Source organism: Ursus americanus, chromosome 20 (assembly GCF_024610735.1).
Source record: "Ursus americanus isolate L20-20 chromosome 20, mUrsAme1.1.p, whole genome shotgun sequence".
Taxonomy (NCBI): Eukaryota; Metazoa; Chordata; class Mammalia; order Carnivora; family Ursidae; genus Ursus; species Ursus americanus.
The window spans coordinates 12,527,810-12,542,929 of NC_142146.1; the positions used below are offsets into that span (position 1 = coordinate 12,527,810).

The 15,120-nt window shown below is 45.1% G+C and overlaps 1 protein-coding gene across 1 annotated transcript in view; it reads left to right on the forward strand.

The window, feature by feature from the left end:
* GASK1A (golgi associated kinase 1A) overlaps positions 1-15,120 on the forward strand; it is a 77,662-nt gene that overhangs the window by 45,373 nt on the left and 17,169 nt on the right. Inside the window, exon 2 of the mRNA XM_087870131.1 lies at positions 13,406-14,701. Coding sequence (XP_087726257.1) covers positions 13,406-14,701 — 1,296 coding nt within the window. The remainder of the gene's footprint in view (positions 1-13,405; positions 14,702-15,120) is intronic.

Here is a 15,120-nt window from a genome sequence, read left to right on the forward strand (position 1 = left end):
GCCACCAGCCACATACTGAAACGTGGCTGGTCTGAGCAGTGATGTGCTGTATGTGTGAAATACACATTGGATTTCAAAGACTTATTACAAAAAATGTAAAGTATCTCAGTACTTTTTATATTAATGACGTGTTGAAATGATGTATTGTGACTATATTTGGCTAAATAAAAAAATACTGTTAAAGTCCATTTCATCTAGCTTTTCCCTCTTTTTAAAATGTGGCTACTAGAAAATTTAAAATTTCGCATGTGGTTAGCATTATATTCTTATTAGTCAGTGCTGAGTTAGATAAACACTGGCTCAGAGCAGAGCTGCATTCTTCAGTTCTTTTGTTCTTAATAGTCAAGCTCAACAATTCCCCATTTCTTGTTTCCTGACCTTTGTTCTGATTTTTGTTTCTGAACATTTGGGGACTATAGGTGTTCGTTAGACTCTGATTTTCTCATTCAAATGTACCTGGACTCTATTTGATTCATTTGTTTCTGAGAAGAGTCTCTAGATTGTTGACCTCAATATTGATGATTCTCCTAATTTACACAAGAAAATATTTATGTTATTCAGTCTCCTGTCCCCTTCAAATCCTCTTCAGCACATTGTGCTACCCACAATGCATTTTTAAAAATAACAGATGAGCACAGTCAAACTCAGATTATTCCCTGCCAGAGTCATTTTGTGTATCAAGAAGCAGACTGTTTCTAGGTTAAAGGTCTCCAAAGCAGGACTCACTGGCCTCAGAGGTACACTAGACAGTCCACTGGGTTACAGTATAAAAAATATTAGAACTCTTGTTTTAAGTTTTATTTATTTGAGACAGAGAGAGAGAGCACAAGAGGGGGGAGGGTCAGAGGGAGAAGCAGACTCCCTGTTGGGCGGGCAGCCAGATGTGGGGCTCGATCCTGGGACTCCAGGATCATGACCTGAGCTGAAGGCAGACGTTTAACAGACTGAGCCACCCAGTCACCCCTAGAACCTCTGCTTGCATTTGTTTTACCCAGTCCTTTTCTGACTTTTCATTTCTTGTTCATGCTTTATAATGAACATAATCATTTACAATAACTTGTAAATATTGGGAAAGATGATCTATAAGTATTAGAGGGATGTGCTCAAAATTTTTACTAATAAGGGAATGTCATCAAAAGATTTTGAGACTACTGGTCCAAAGAAGGTAATTTTCCCTCCTAGTGTAAATTGACTCCCATCACTGTGTTAGTTACTCTTTTGAATACATGCAATTCATTCATTCATTCATTCATGCATTTTTGAGGATCTACTAAGTGGCCGTTGCTTTGGTGGCATTTACCTGACCTGGGAGCCTGGATTCCGAATCTGTTGTTTTCCTGCCCGCCTCATGGCTGGAAGAAGTTTTGGCAGGCTTGAGGTGTTTGAGGGTAGAAGAATGAGTGATGGGGGCCTTTTTTCTTGGACTTGCCAAGACAGCTTTTAGGACTTAGCATGTCTTCACTGAGGAGAAATGTCTGCTGTCTGTAGATTTAACATTCTTCTCTTTATTGTTTTTAAAACTTGTATTTTCTGGAGCTCTTCTCCCTTTTTCAGTTCTTTTCCTAGACTGAGAACCATCACTTTTTAAGACTTCTTTGGTCTTCATTCCCATCCCAAGCACAAGCTATTGCCATTTGTTCAACCACATCCCTGAAGTTATGCTATGGAAACTAAGCAGCAGAATCTGGCCAGACATTCATGGAATCATTTGCTTGGGATAAATGAGAGTCAAATCTGAGCCTCAGGAGAACTTCAAATGACCCCCGGCCATGAACCTTCAGTCCTCATTTCTGCCATATATCCCCCAAGGTCAATACTTATAGACTACTCTCCTTCAAATGTGCCAAGGAGAGCATTTACTTGGGCAGGTTAAGGAGGGGTGGGGGGCAAATGAAAAGAGATTTTCATTTTCAAGAAGGACTTTTCTCCATCCTTAAGAACCCAATGTGTAGACCACCATTTACAAGACTAAACTGGCTTCTTGGACATACCACCCACCGAATTGCAGCAAGTAAAGACCATGTGAAGCCATAGGAAGTTGTTGAAAGGGGCAGCAAAATCCCGGATTCCTTTGCCATCTTTCGCCCCTCCCTAAACACACCTCTGTCTCCCAAGGCTTCCTTCAACATTCTGTGATAGAGTGAGAAAGTACATGGGCTTTGGGAACAATGTCAAATCCTGCCTGCCACTGACCAGCTCTGTGATCTTGAGTAAGGTACTTCTCTAAGTCCCTCTATACAATTCTGTACAGTTTCTGTAATTGTAGAAATTGTCATAGTAGTACATACCTTGTGGGGTTTTGAGACTGCCTGGCCAGCACATGGCATGGGCTTGGTAAGTGGCTATTTTTAAAAGGGATCTACTGTATCCATCTCTTAAGTCAGGTATGTTCAATTTCCTGGCTGGAGTCTTTTATTTTTTTACTTGAAGTATAGTTGACACACAATGTCACATTAGTTTCAGGTGTACAACATTGTGATTCAACAAGTTTATACCTTATGCTTTGCTCACTGCAAGTATATTCCTGGCTTCCCTCTTAAGAATGCTTGAGCTGAAAGGAACTTGGGTACCATCTGGTTCTGGAAGGAGCAGGAGGCATAGCACCTGTCTGGTTTTGAGATCAGGCCCTAGACCTAATTTGAGGATAACAGATCATAAGAAATTGCTTCTCAAGTTACCTCTCAAGTATGCCCAGATTTGAGTGGGCCAAGTGGCAGCATTCTTTCATTGTTATTCTTTTATTTAATGAAGTAGAACATGAGAGAAAACAGTTATTTTCCTTTTGAAAGAAAAATAAATGTAGCCCGAAAATGTTTTTATTTTCCCTCAATTTTCCCCATTGCAAAAAGGCTGCCACCTACCCTCGATCTCACGCAACCTTCATTTTCCAGATGAACTGACCAGTCCCAAAGAGGTAAGCCTTCTTTGAAGGCAGGGCCTATCCCTGAGACCCAAGAGCAGTCTTTTGCAATCAGGGCTGGAGCAGGGGCTTTGGGTGGCAGCCCCTTCCAAGGGTGCCACAGCGATTAGGTCACTGACTCTGGAGCCAGACTGTCTGGGTTCATGTCTTGGTGCTTCCCTTGCTAGCATTCTCTATGCCTCGTTTCCCTTACCTGTAAAATTTAGTAATAATACTAATAGCTATCTTATAAGACTGGCATATAGATAAATGAGTTAAGAGAAGTAAATTTCTTCAAACAGTCCCAGGTACATGGTGAACACTGAGTAAGTGTTAGTTATCGTTAGCTATTGTGTGTGCATGTTTTTCTTTTTCCTGGAAATTGTCTGGGCTAGAAATTACAGCAGCAAAAGTCCTTCTTGTCTTGAAGTTGCTGATGTGGAAGGAAAAATCTCAGCTCTCCAATGAAGCTGAGCAAGGGGGCCTGGCTAGGTGGTGGGTTAGAAGACAGGCAGCCTGGGATTCTGCCCACAGTGGAACAGACAATTCCAGCCTCCCAGGATCCAACAGATCTTACTGGGAGAGGGGCACTGCATGCCTGGAAGTTCTAATGGGCTGTGCCTGTCGCCTTTGCCCACCAGCATATGTCAGATCAATTTCCCCTGCCTGGAACCTGACTCAGGGTTCAGCCAAAGAAAGCAGAGTTTGACCAGGTCTAGCATGCAGTGTTACTCAGAGGACTGACATGTGGTTTTAACCCAGCCCTCTGAAAATATGCTTATGTATTCCCTTTCACTCTAGTCATGGTTTTGTTATGAAAATTTTTTAACTGATCTTTAAAAAATGGAACAGAAACTCCAAGTTCAAAATCTGTGCCAGTCTCAATCAGAGTCTGAGTAGTGATGAATCTGTGATCAGCCAGTGGAATTGTTTAGTTTAAAAGAGAGCAGAGTTTGGGGGACAGAATGGAAGGGCCTCTGATACCTTTAATGATGACTTCAGAACCAAGCCCAAACATGAGTTTTATTACACAATTACACACACACACACACACACACACACACACACACCCCAGATGGCTTCCCTCTGCCCATTCTCCTACAGAGAAAACTCCCACCAAGAAACAATTTACAAATGCTTTGTAATTTTATCTGTTTTGATAGGGAGAGGAACCTGTGACCTCTGTCTTCTCTCCACCTCCCCTGCCCAGCATGTTATCCCATCATCCATGGCAGTTGAGTGGAGGTCCAGGGTTTTGTCATCTTTTTCTGACACCTGGTTGTTGAGAAAAGATGGCTTTGCTTCTGTCTCTGCCGCTTGGTTCCTATGCAGCAGCCAGTGGGAATCATAGCTGTTAAGCACAGGGGATGTCAGGGTCCAGAGCAGGGCATTCTGGGAAGTGGTCTGGGGAAGGGAGAGCTAGGGCCCAAAAGTCAATCCTGACTAGATTTTCCCAAAGTAGACGAGCATTCCTTTCCCTGTGACCCTTTAGAAATGAAAAAAGAGTCTCCTGCTGGCTGTTACAATACAAACTGTAATCGAGTCCTTTCCTCCAAGTGTCCTTGTTTCTGAAATTTTCCTGGTGCAAAGGCCGCCAGATTTGTGTTGGAGTTCTTCAAAAAAGTCGTTCTCAAAAGACCTCTCTGGTTTCCATTTAACAGAAGTCTCCCTCGATGCCTCTGCCCATCTTATGAAAGTAACTTGTTCATGGGATATGTTTGTGATCAGTGTACACTATTATTATCTCCATCATCATAGCCTGAGCCCATCTGTAGTGACAGCACTAGGCCCTTATTTAGTCAAGGGAAGGGCACTATGTTTCATTACTAAACTGCCTTACTGTTATCTGACCAAGGGCACACACTGAGCCCAACAGAAGCCACCAAAGGATCTGTATTAGTTAAGCTCTGCTGTGATAATGCCACGTGATAAACAACCTCCCAGTCTCAATGGCTTACAGTGTACACCTGTGTCGATGTGTGGGCCGGGCCCAGTGGGGGTGGCTGGTTTGGTTGCAGGCTGGGGATTGGATTCAGGTCCCTTCCAGGCGCCTCACCTGGGGCATACGCTCCTCGTGGTGGAGGACAAGTTTGCAAGGAGGCAGGTCACACCATACAAGCACATTCAAAGCCTCTAGTAGGATGTGGCATATGTGATGTTCACTAGCATTCCATTGGCAAAAGTAAGTCAAGTGGCCAAGGTCAAAGACAGTGTGGGTGGGGAGGTATCCTCTAGCTTCAGTGAAACCATGGCAAGGTGAGGAAGAAGGAAGACTAGTCAACAAGTACTACCACCAATGACACTGTCCTTCACTTCATGTTGAAGAGCGGTCTCCCACACTCTATGGGGGCAATGATAGGGAGTTTGGTGGTGGCTCCTGTCCCCAGCCCAGCACAGGTCCCCAGGTTCTCAGTGGGCTGGGCTCTTTTCAACTCTCTTGGCTTTCCTTCCCACAGTTGCTAGGGAAAACAAACCCCAATCTTGTCAAAATCTCAGTCTTTTCCTTCAGTCCCTCCACATATTTCCTTTCTGGGTCTTACCCTCTCTCTCTTCACCTTCCAACATGCTTCTAAGCTGCGCAATTCCTTCCTGTTCCATCCTCGATATCTTTGGATGGAACCTCTGTAGGACAAGACCTTTCCCACTGCCAGGTGGCCTCCTCTTAGCTTACACTTGTAGTTTTATGATGAAAGAGTTTATCATTCTGCCTCTACCTTGAGCTGTGCTCCCAAATATCCCATTTTTTACTCTGACATTACAATATGCCAAATGCAAAAAAAGGGGTGGGTATTTTTCAGATCCCAGAAAGGTAAAGGGAGTTCAGAAAGAGGAGGCAGAAACATGGATCCCACTACTCATTTAAATGTACCAAACCATGTGGTGGCCCCTTTACATATTTTGACTCATTTACTTCTCGTGGCAATCCTTGGAGGGAGGAATTATCTCATTCTCCCCCATTTTATGACTGAGGAAATGGGCCAGAGAGGTTGTGTAACTTGCCCATTGTCACACAGCTCAAAAGGGCAGAAGCTCATCTAGAACTCAGCTGTGTTTTCCCCAAATCCCCTTTTTTCTAGCTGCCCCCCTTTTCGGTCCTCTTCCTCTGCAGCTGTGGGTGGATGTGACTGGCAGGCCAGAAGGCATCTTCTCTGAGGAATTAAGGGGAAGAAGGGTGGGTGGTGGGGGTTAGAGGAGGGCAGGAGAAATGGAGCAGCTGTAGAAATAGGCAGTGAAGGTCACACCGCTCTTCTTTGCTGCCTGCCAGCATCATTGCAGGGCAGAAAAGAGAGAGAGAGAGAGAGAGAGAGAGAGAGAGTGTGTGTGTGTGTGTGTGTGTGTTGGATGGGGCGATTGGGGGCGGGTTCAGCTGGCAAGTGTGTGGCCATGGAGTCTGTCAGGTCCCACCAGCAAACTTTCTAGTATATCATGCATCGTTCCCCTTTCCCCCTCTCTAATGTCCTCTTTGTTATTCAGCTGAATATTTCTCTTCGGAGGATGTTTTCTCAGTTTGATCAAAGCTGCTTTTCTTTTCTCAAAGCTTTACTTGGGTGGCCCTGGGGGGACATCTGCTCATGGCCGTTTTGAACCTTTCTGCACAACTGCACAATTGCCAACTTTCTCCAGGTTGTCTGAAGCCAAGTGAGGTTGAGAAGAGGATCAAAACAGTCTGTTTTCTTCAAACATTTTTAAAAAGATGATTTATTTTTCCCTAGTGGTATCCGAATTTTGAGAATACAGATTATGAATCCAACATGAAAACATATTTCTCTTTTTAGAAGGAAAAAAAAAACAGATTTCTTTTTCTATGGCCATTTCTCCTTTTAGCTTTAATTCAAAATATTGGTATTCTTGCCAGCTGTGGGACCCTGGGCAAATGTTAGCACTCTGGACCTTCCAGTTTTCTCAGCTGTAAAATAGAAATGAAATCATTCCCATTTCCCTCATATGCGTAAGGATTAAGTGAGATAATAACTGATATCTGATGAAATGTTAGTATCAGTAAGGAGTGGGACCCAACGACTTCATCTCTCGATGTCTCCTGTATAGAAATCCTCACAGTTTTCCCCAGAGCTGCGTGTGCTGTGTGTTCAGTGCAGCACTGTTTGCTATAATAAAAATTGGGAATTGAAATATTCTCCCTGTAGAGGAATGTTGAAGAAATTATGGAATATTCCCACTGTGAACTCTTAAGCAGCAATTAAATAACTCTATGTAGACAGATACGGAAGAAGCTTCAGGACATCTTATTATATTCAACAAGCAGGTTGTGGAATGGCCCTCTCTTTTATGCTGAAAGTAATTACCATGTATAGTAGATGAAAAAATAATCCCCCAAAAGACATCCATATCTAATCCCTGGAACCTGTGAATGTTACCTTATTTGGAAAAAATGGTCTTTGCATATCTAAGTTAAGGATCTTGAGATGGGGAGCTTATCCTGCATTATCCAAGTGAGCCCTAAATGCTGTCACATGTGTCCTTGTAAGAGGGAGGCAAGGAGAGTTCTGATGCACACAGAAAAGGAGGAGGCCTTGGGGCGCCTGGGTGGCTCAGTCGGTTAAGCATCTGCCTTCGGCCCAGGTCATGATCCCAAGGTCCTGGGTTGGATCCCCACATCGGGCTCCCTGCTTAGTGGGGCATCTGCTTCTCCTCTGCCCCTCCCACCACTTGTGCCCTGTCTCTCTCTCAAATAAATAAATAAAACCTTAAAAAATAAATTTAAAAATCATAAAATTCCCTACCCTAAACAGTTAAAAAAAAAAAAAAGGCGCAGTGAGCACAGATTGGAGTGATGGAGCCTCAAGCCAAGGAATGCCAGCAGCCACCAGAGCTGGAATATTCTCCCCTAGAGCCTCCGCAGGGAGCTGGTACCTTGATTTTGCTCAGTGAAACTGATAGGGAATACATTTCTGCTGTTTTAAGCCATCAGGTCTGTGGATATTTATTACGGCAGTCACAGGCAATTAATACATCATGACAGATGTGCATGTCTTAATGCAAAGAAAAGAAACAGGCCTGAGAAGATGTATATCCAAATTGTTGACTGTGGCTCCCTCTGGGGAGGGGAAAAGATGTTCACATTTTGTTTGATTTTCTTAACATATTTGGGTTTTTCACTGTGCTTATAAATGCATGTATTATATGTGTGTGTGTCTTTTCAATAGTAATAAATGCCAAATTAAAAATATATCTAAGCAGAACAAAATTTAGAATCTCACTTCAGAAGGATTATCAGGTAAAGACATCTTACGGGGTGACAAGAATCATCTATTTTATAGAAAAGAGGTTCATTTCCATGCCTCTGAGAATTGTCTCTCTGAAGGATGGTGACTGAGCATTTATCCACTGGCTTTTGTCCCCTTTGGGCTGAGGGTTGTCACCAAAGGTATTAACTTCCCCTGTGCCTCCCTGCAGAGCAGGGAAGAAAGTAGAGAGTGAATCAGGCTCTTGAGGTGGGAAGCTGGCAGTGTGCAAAGGGATTGTCCACTGTGGGGACGGCTGGAATCCACTGGAGGCCAAGAGGACCACAACATGGGGCACCAAAAGCATCTTCTACAGAGAGAAAACTCCTGGAGCCCCAAACAGGGAAGAACCCCAGAACTGGAGCCCTTCTCGCCAGCAGATTTGCAGTGCCCTAGGCCAGGGAGTGGTGTTTGTCCCTCTCTGAAAACCCCTCTTACCTGAGGGCTTGTTTCATATGGAGCTTCCTGTGTGGCAGGCACCGTGATAGTCCCAAGACACAACAGCAAGTGAGCCAGTGTTCCACCTGTGTGGATCAACAGACTTTAAATGATCAAATGCAGTGAAGAGTAAAAGGGTGTGCTCAGGGTGAAGCAGCGTGTTATGGAGCTCATAGCTAGGGCATCCAGCCCACTGAGGCACCTCTGTGGAAGGCTTCCCAAGAGGACCCAAAGAATGAGACTGGGGAGAGAGGGATTTCCAGGCAGAGGGAACAGCATGTGTGAAGTGGAGATAGAGAGGATCTGGCACTGTCCAGGAATTAAAAGCAGTTCAGCATGGCTGAAGCACTTCAGGCATTTAGACTTTCTCCAAAGAGGCTTTGAGGGATATAACCGAGTGTGTGGAGAGTGGATTGTAGAGGAGCAGGAGTAGAGGGAGAGACCAAATAGATGTCCTAGTAAAGAAGGGGGTGCCTCAAGCCCAGGTAGACACAGAGTGGCCAATGAGAAATGAACTGATTCCAGAGATGTATAGGAGGAAAAATTTGCAAGACTTGGATGTATGGGGCAGAGGGAAGGGTGGAATGGAGATCAGGCCCAGATTTCTGGCTTGGGTATCTGGGTGGATGGTGCTACCTTTCAGCAGATTGGAAACAGAAGGAGGGGCATGTTTAGAGGTGGGGGAGATGGTGAGAAACCATATGAAGTATGAGAACGTCTGGTTGACCTAGTGATCCCTTCCCCTCTCTATGACTCCTAGAAATCCCACTGTGATAGGTAGGCCACCTCTCTTGCGGCTCCATGACACTCTTGAAGGGTGGTCTCTTGGGGGTGTTAAGTGGCCAGCATACCTGGAGGCTGCACTCAATTCCCACAAAGCTAGTGAATAGATCTTATGAAAATGTACAGAGGGAGGAAACTCTTAGACTTCCCAGAGCTGTTTGGGTGCTGTGGCTCCAGACCACAGAAGTTGGAAAAAGTTGGTTGTTCTGTGGCCTGGCCTAGTCACTGCATTCTGTTAAGACATGTTCTTTACTTCTTAAAAATGTGCCACTAAGGCTGTTACTATGAACATGGCCACATCAACTCTGCATTCTTGCCACCGTCTCCAGGAAACCATCTGAAAGCAACAAAGAGAGTGGAAGACAAAATGCAAACTCCTTTTTCCTTTTTTTGAGGCAGAGGAGAGGATACACGAAGAACCTACTCACAAGCCAGATTTGCAGGAAGCAGCCTGGTCACGAGTTCATATTCACCTCAGGCCCCTCTATAAGCACCTCTTCCAATTGACTTGTCTAACTCATAAAAGGAGTTCAGCCTCCATACAGAGACACTGTAAGGAAAAAAGGGAACAGTGAGCAGCGAAGTTGATGAACAGATTAAGGTCAGTCACTCTGAAATAGGTGAAAATTTTGAGCAATCGCTTCACTCTGAATTTTTGAAGCTTAATGAAAAAATACACTCTATGAAGAAACACTACAAAAGAAAAATGCAAGAACTCAAGAAAAAATGGTACGATAGCAGGAAGAAGTGAAATACAAGCTGGAAAGAAATAGGGAAAAGTAGAAATTAATAGGTAAAAATTAGAAAGTACACAAGGATGAGTGAATATTGGGGGAAAACACAATCAGCCAAATAGAATATAGAAATAAGAAAAATGAACAAACTGAAATGAAAATGGTTAGAAAGGATTAGAAAGAAGATAAAAGATATACACAGGACAAAGGAGATCCAACACATATGTAATTCAAGAGCCTAAAGAAAAAATAAATAAAATAGTGGGATGGAAAACATATTTAATATTCAGTCTAAGAAAACCTTGCTGAAATGAAGTATTTAAATCCACCTTTCCTAACAAGGTATATTTTGCCCAGAAAAATTGACCCGGGAAAGTCAACACTGAGATATATTCTATTAACATCACTGGACTTCAAAGAAAACAAAAGATCACCTCACAGCTGTCAGAGTGGCTCTTGTCAAAAAGACAAGAGATAACGAGTGTTGGCGAGGATGTGGAGAAGAGGGAACCCTCGTGCACTGTTGGTGGGAATGTAAATTGGTGCAGCCACTACAGAAATCAGGATGGAGGTTCCTCAGAAAACTAAAAGATGATTCAGCAATCCCACTTGTAGGTATTTATCTGAAGGAAATGAAATCAGTGTCTTGAAGACTTATCTGCACTTCTATGCTCATTGCAGCATTATTCAAGATAGCCAGGATATGGAAACACCCTAAGTGTCCACTGATAAATGAATGGATAAAGAAAGTGTGTGTGTGTGTGTGTGTGTATATATATATATATATCTCACAATATTATTCAGCCATGAAAAAAAGAGAAGGAAATCCTAGCATTTGTGATGAAAGGAATGAACTGTGAGGGCATTATGCTAAAGGGAATAAAGCGGACAGACAAATACTATATGGTACTATATGGTTATCACTTGTATGTGGAATCTAAAAAAAATGTCGAACTCATAGAAACAGAGAGTAGAATGGTGGTTGCCAGGGCCTGGGAGGGGGCAGGGGAATGGGGAGATGCTGGTCAAAGAATATGTAGACTTTCAGTTATTAGGTGAATAAGTTCAGAGGATCTAATGTACAGCAGGTGACTGTAGTAATGATACCATATTGTACACTTGAAATTTGCGGAGAGTAGACCTTAAGCATTCTCAACACACACACACAGAGGTAACTAGGTGAAGTGATGGGTGTGCTGAATAAATAACTTGATTGTGGTGAGCATTTCATAATGTATACACAGATCAAATGATCACATTATCTACTTTAAATATATACAATTTTATTTGTCAATTATACTTCAATAAATCTGCAAAAATGTAAAGAAAAAGAATTCTTATGGCAACCAGGCAGGATACAAGGTCCCATCTATTCAGTGGAGTAGGACCCACAAGATGTTCGGAGAAAGAAGCTGTGCCAAAATTTTCTTTCTAGCCAAACTTCCTTCAGGTATGAATAGTATAGAAAAATAGTTTTGAACATGCAGGTACTCAGAGAGTTTTGTTCCCATGGGCACTTCTTGAGAAAATTAAAGGATTTTTGGCTTTAGTCAACCAAGAAATAATGAAAAACTAGGGCAAAAGGAAAGGAGTATTCAAAGAATGTACTTCCCTGAAGAGCTAAGACCTGAACAAGTATTGGACTGATGGGATAGACTGTACAAGTTTTATATTCTAACAATATAAAAATGATACAAATATACAAATTTAGAAGGAGAATAAGGAAAAGGTGGGAGAAAGAATAAACATGCTATTGATTAATAATAGTGGAGAACCAAAGAATATCATTTAAAGCTGCCAAATATAGGAGAAATGTAGGCATATTTAATTGTACAAAGGCAAACATTAAAATGAGAATACAAGTGATTAATATTGAATATAATGTTGAATAGCACAGGAATGGTAGGGGACAGGGAAGAGGACAGGTGCTCATTTTATGATTGTTCTTACTAGGGGTTCAGAGCGACTGTTTAAAGAGCTAGACAACTAAGGGCATACAAGCATCAGGTATATACCACAAACAAAATAAAGGTAACTGAAAACATAGTGAAAGAATTCCAAATTATAAATACAAAAAATATGCCATAAAATTTAATGACAAACAGACTAAACATGTATAGCGTATCAACTAACATAAATGGACTAAACCTACCTAGTGAAAGAACACAGAGCTATTTTGGTGGAAGTGTGTGTGTACATATGCATATGTGTGTGTGTATACGTGTGTGTGGGTGTGTGTAGGGAGATACAGAGAGCACGAAGTCCTCTCTTAAACCTTTATCGCACGGTAGACCATGAAGCAACCCTCTGGGCAGATTTGAAAACCATTGTTCCGGCCCATCTCCAGCAAGCAGGAGAGAGATTCCAGATGAAATCCAAGTTTTCAGATCCCACATTTACAGGGAAGATCTTTTCTAGGCTTTGTCTCCCTGCCCCGTGGCCCTGGGGGCCTTGACTAAAGAGGGAGGAAGTCAGAGCCCCGTCCTCGTCTGAGCTGCCCATTGCTGTTCAGCATACTGGCCCCCACCCTACCCTGCCTCAAGCAGGGTGTTCAGGGTTGGGGCAGCACGGCCCTGGGACATAGACCCACCTGCTGGTTCCGGCAGCGTAGGCACCTCAGAGTCTGGGGACGAGGGGTGGAGAATTTGCTCTTCTGACAGGTTCTCAGGTGATACCGATGCTACTGGCCAAGGAACAACATGTTAGAAATCACTGCCCCAAAGCGTGTTCTTGCCAACACACGTGGAGCTGCTGCTACCACATGTGTGCTAAGAAAGGCCGGGGCACCCAGCTTCCACATGAGCAAGTGGGCTGGGCAAACGTGCCTGGGCAAAGACTTAGTCACATGGCCACAGAGAGGCTGGGCAAGGTCGTCCGTAGCTGGGCAGGCCTGTGCTTGGACAAGGGAAAAGCCTGTCTGTGGGAGACAGTTGGAGATCTACAGAGTGGGCCCTAGGTCTCACACGGAGATGAAGACAGGGGCCAGCACTCAGGAGTGAGGGACAGATGTGGAAAGAGAAACTTATGGTGCTTGGTGACTGGTGTCATAATAGCGGTTTATTCAAGGGCGAGAAGCCGGGGTCCGACTGCAGGCATCAGCGAAGGCTACCCTGGGAGGCAAAGCGAGCTCCGAGCGGGAGCGCCGCTGGCTGTGGTTGCTCGTTCCTCCCTTGAAGGCAGCGAGGTGTACTCCGCCATCTCTTCCCTCTTCATATACGCAAGATGTTCATTCACTGTCCCTATTGTTTTGTGGATTGGGTCTGACATTTCCCCAGGTCTCAAACTGTCTTTTTCTGTCCATCCCTCAGGCGTCTTGGCTCTGGAGAAAGCTGCGTGGCAAGAGGCGGTTGGTGATGGCATTCTGCCTCTTGATGACTCTGTCTGTGGTGACTGTCACCCGGTTCCCCCCACAGCATCCAGCTACTGGCCCAGACCCTGGTCCCATGGAGCCCCAGGAGGTCACTGGAGCCCCTGGCCCCCACAGCCGGCAGGGTCTGAGCTCCAGCTGGAGGCAGCGGGCAAGAGACCTAGGGTTCTGGAGAGGCTGGGCCTTGCCTAGGAATCCCATCCCGGTGTGTACTGAGGGGCAAGGCCACAGAGGGACAGTGGGCAGAAGCAGCAAGTCCCTGGGAGAGGACAGCAGGCATCCAGGGAGGGTCAGGAGGGACATTACTTTGGCCTCTCTAGGAGATTTGAGACTCACTACCTCACGTCTTGTGCTCCTGAGGGACGGTGAGGTCAGGGGTCCAGGAGGCAAAGACTTGGGTCCCCCCTGGCATGAGGATCCCATCGGAGAGGCACAGAATGAGACCGGCACCCTGGTCGGCCCTGTCACAGGACGTGGCATGATCGCTTTACAGGCTTGGAGAGCTGCTGCTGGACTAACCCTCCGGCCCCACCCAGTGGAAGGCAGGAATGTGCCAGGAGCTAGGAATGGAGCCGTGACTGGTAGGCGACAAGCAGGGAATCCCACCCCAGCTACAGGGGCTCGTCGGTGGCCGGGCTCTGTCGAGGAGCTGCAAAGATCTGTCTGGTGTGGTGCCGAGACCCCTGAGCTGTTGAGCAGCTTGAGGACCGGTGGGCAGGTTCCCCCGTGGCTCACAGAGCATGATGTGCAAATGCTCCAGCTGTTGGCCCAGGGGGAGGTGGTGGCCAAAGCCAGGGTCCCTGGCCATGGGCAAGTGCTGCAGGTTGGCTTCTCCAGTGAGGGTGATCTTCAGAACATATCTTCTGGGCTCAGCCATCTCTGCTCCCAGGGGCTCTGCGGCCTGATCAAGAGGCCTGGGGACCTGTCTGAGGTCCTGTCCTTCCATGTGGACCGTGTGCTGGGGCTGCGCCGGAGCCTCCCTGCTGTGGCCCGGAACTTCCAGAGCTCCCTGCTGCCCTACCGATACACGGATGGTAGCACCAGGCCCGTCATCTGGTGGGCGCCTGACGTGCAGCACCTCGGTGACCCAGACGATGACCAGAACTCTCTGTCCTTGGGCTGGCTGCAGTACCAGGCCTTGTTGGCTCATGGCTGCAGCTGGCCAAGCCAGGCCCCCTGCCTGGGCATCCACCACACTGAATGGGCACGCCTGGCGCTCTTCGACTTCCTGCTGCAGGTGCGTGGGGCTGGACAAGGCGAGGGTGGAGAGCAGTGGAAGTGTGGGATTTGGGATCCATCGAGAATTGTCCTCCTGAGGATGGGTGGCAACTCCCCCCCCCCCAATCCTTGTGTTTTGACCACCAAGCACCTGTTTTTATTATTTTTCTGCCTCGGTGTTTATTCATCCAGTGGTGTGCTGGAATCAGCTCATATGGGCTCATAAGAGCCGATTCCCAGAGTTTTCAGGAATTTTGTGACCCGGTTGAGAAACACAGGCATTATTAAAAATGAGATAATATCAACTAATACTATAATAAGTTATATTAGAAGAAAGATAAAAAATACTCAGAACTCATTAATTCCTAATGATTTCACTATATTTTACTGTTACCTGTACTTTTTAGGTTATTTGCATCTGTATAGTAAGTCTTATGT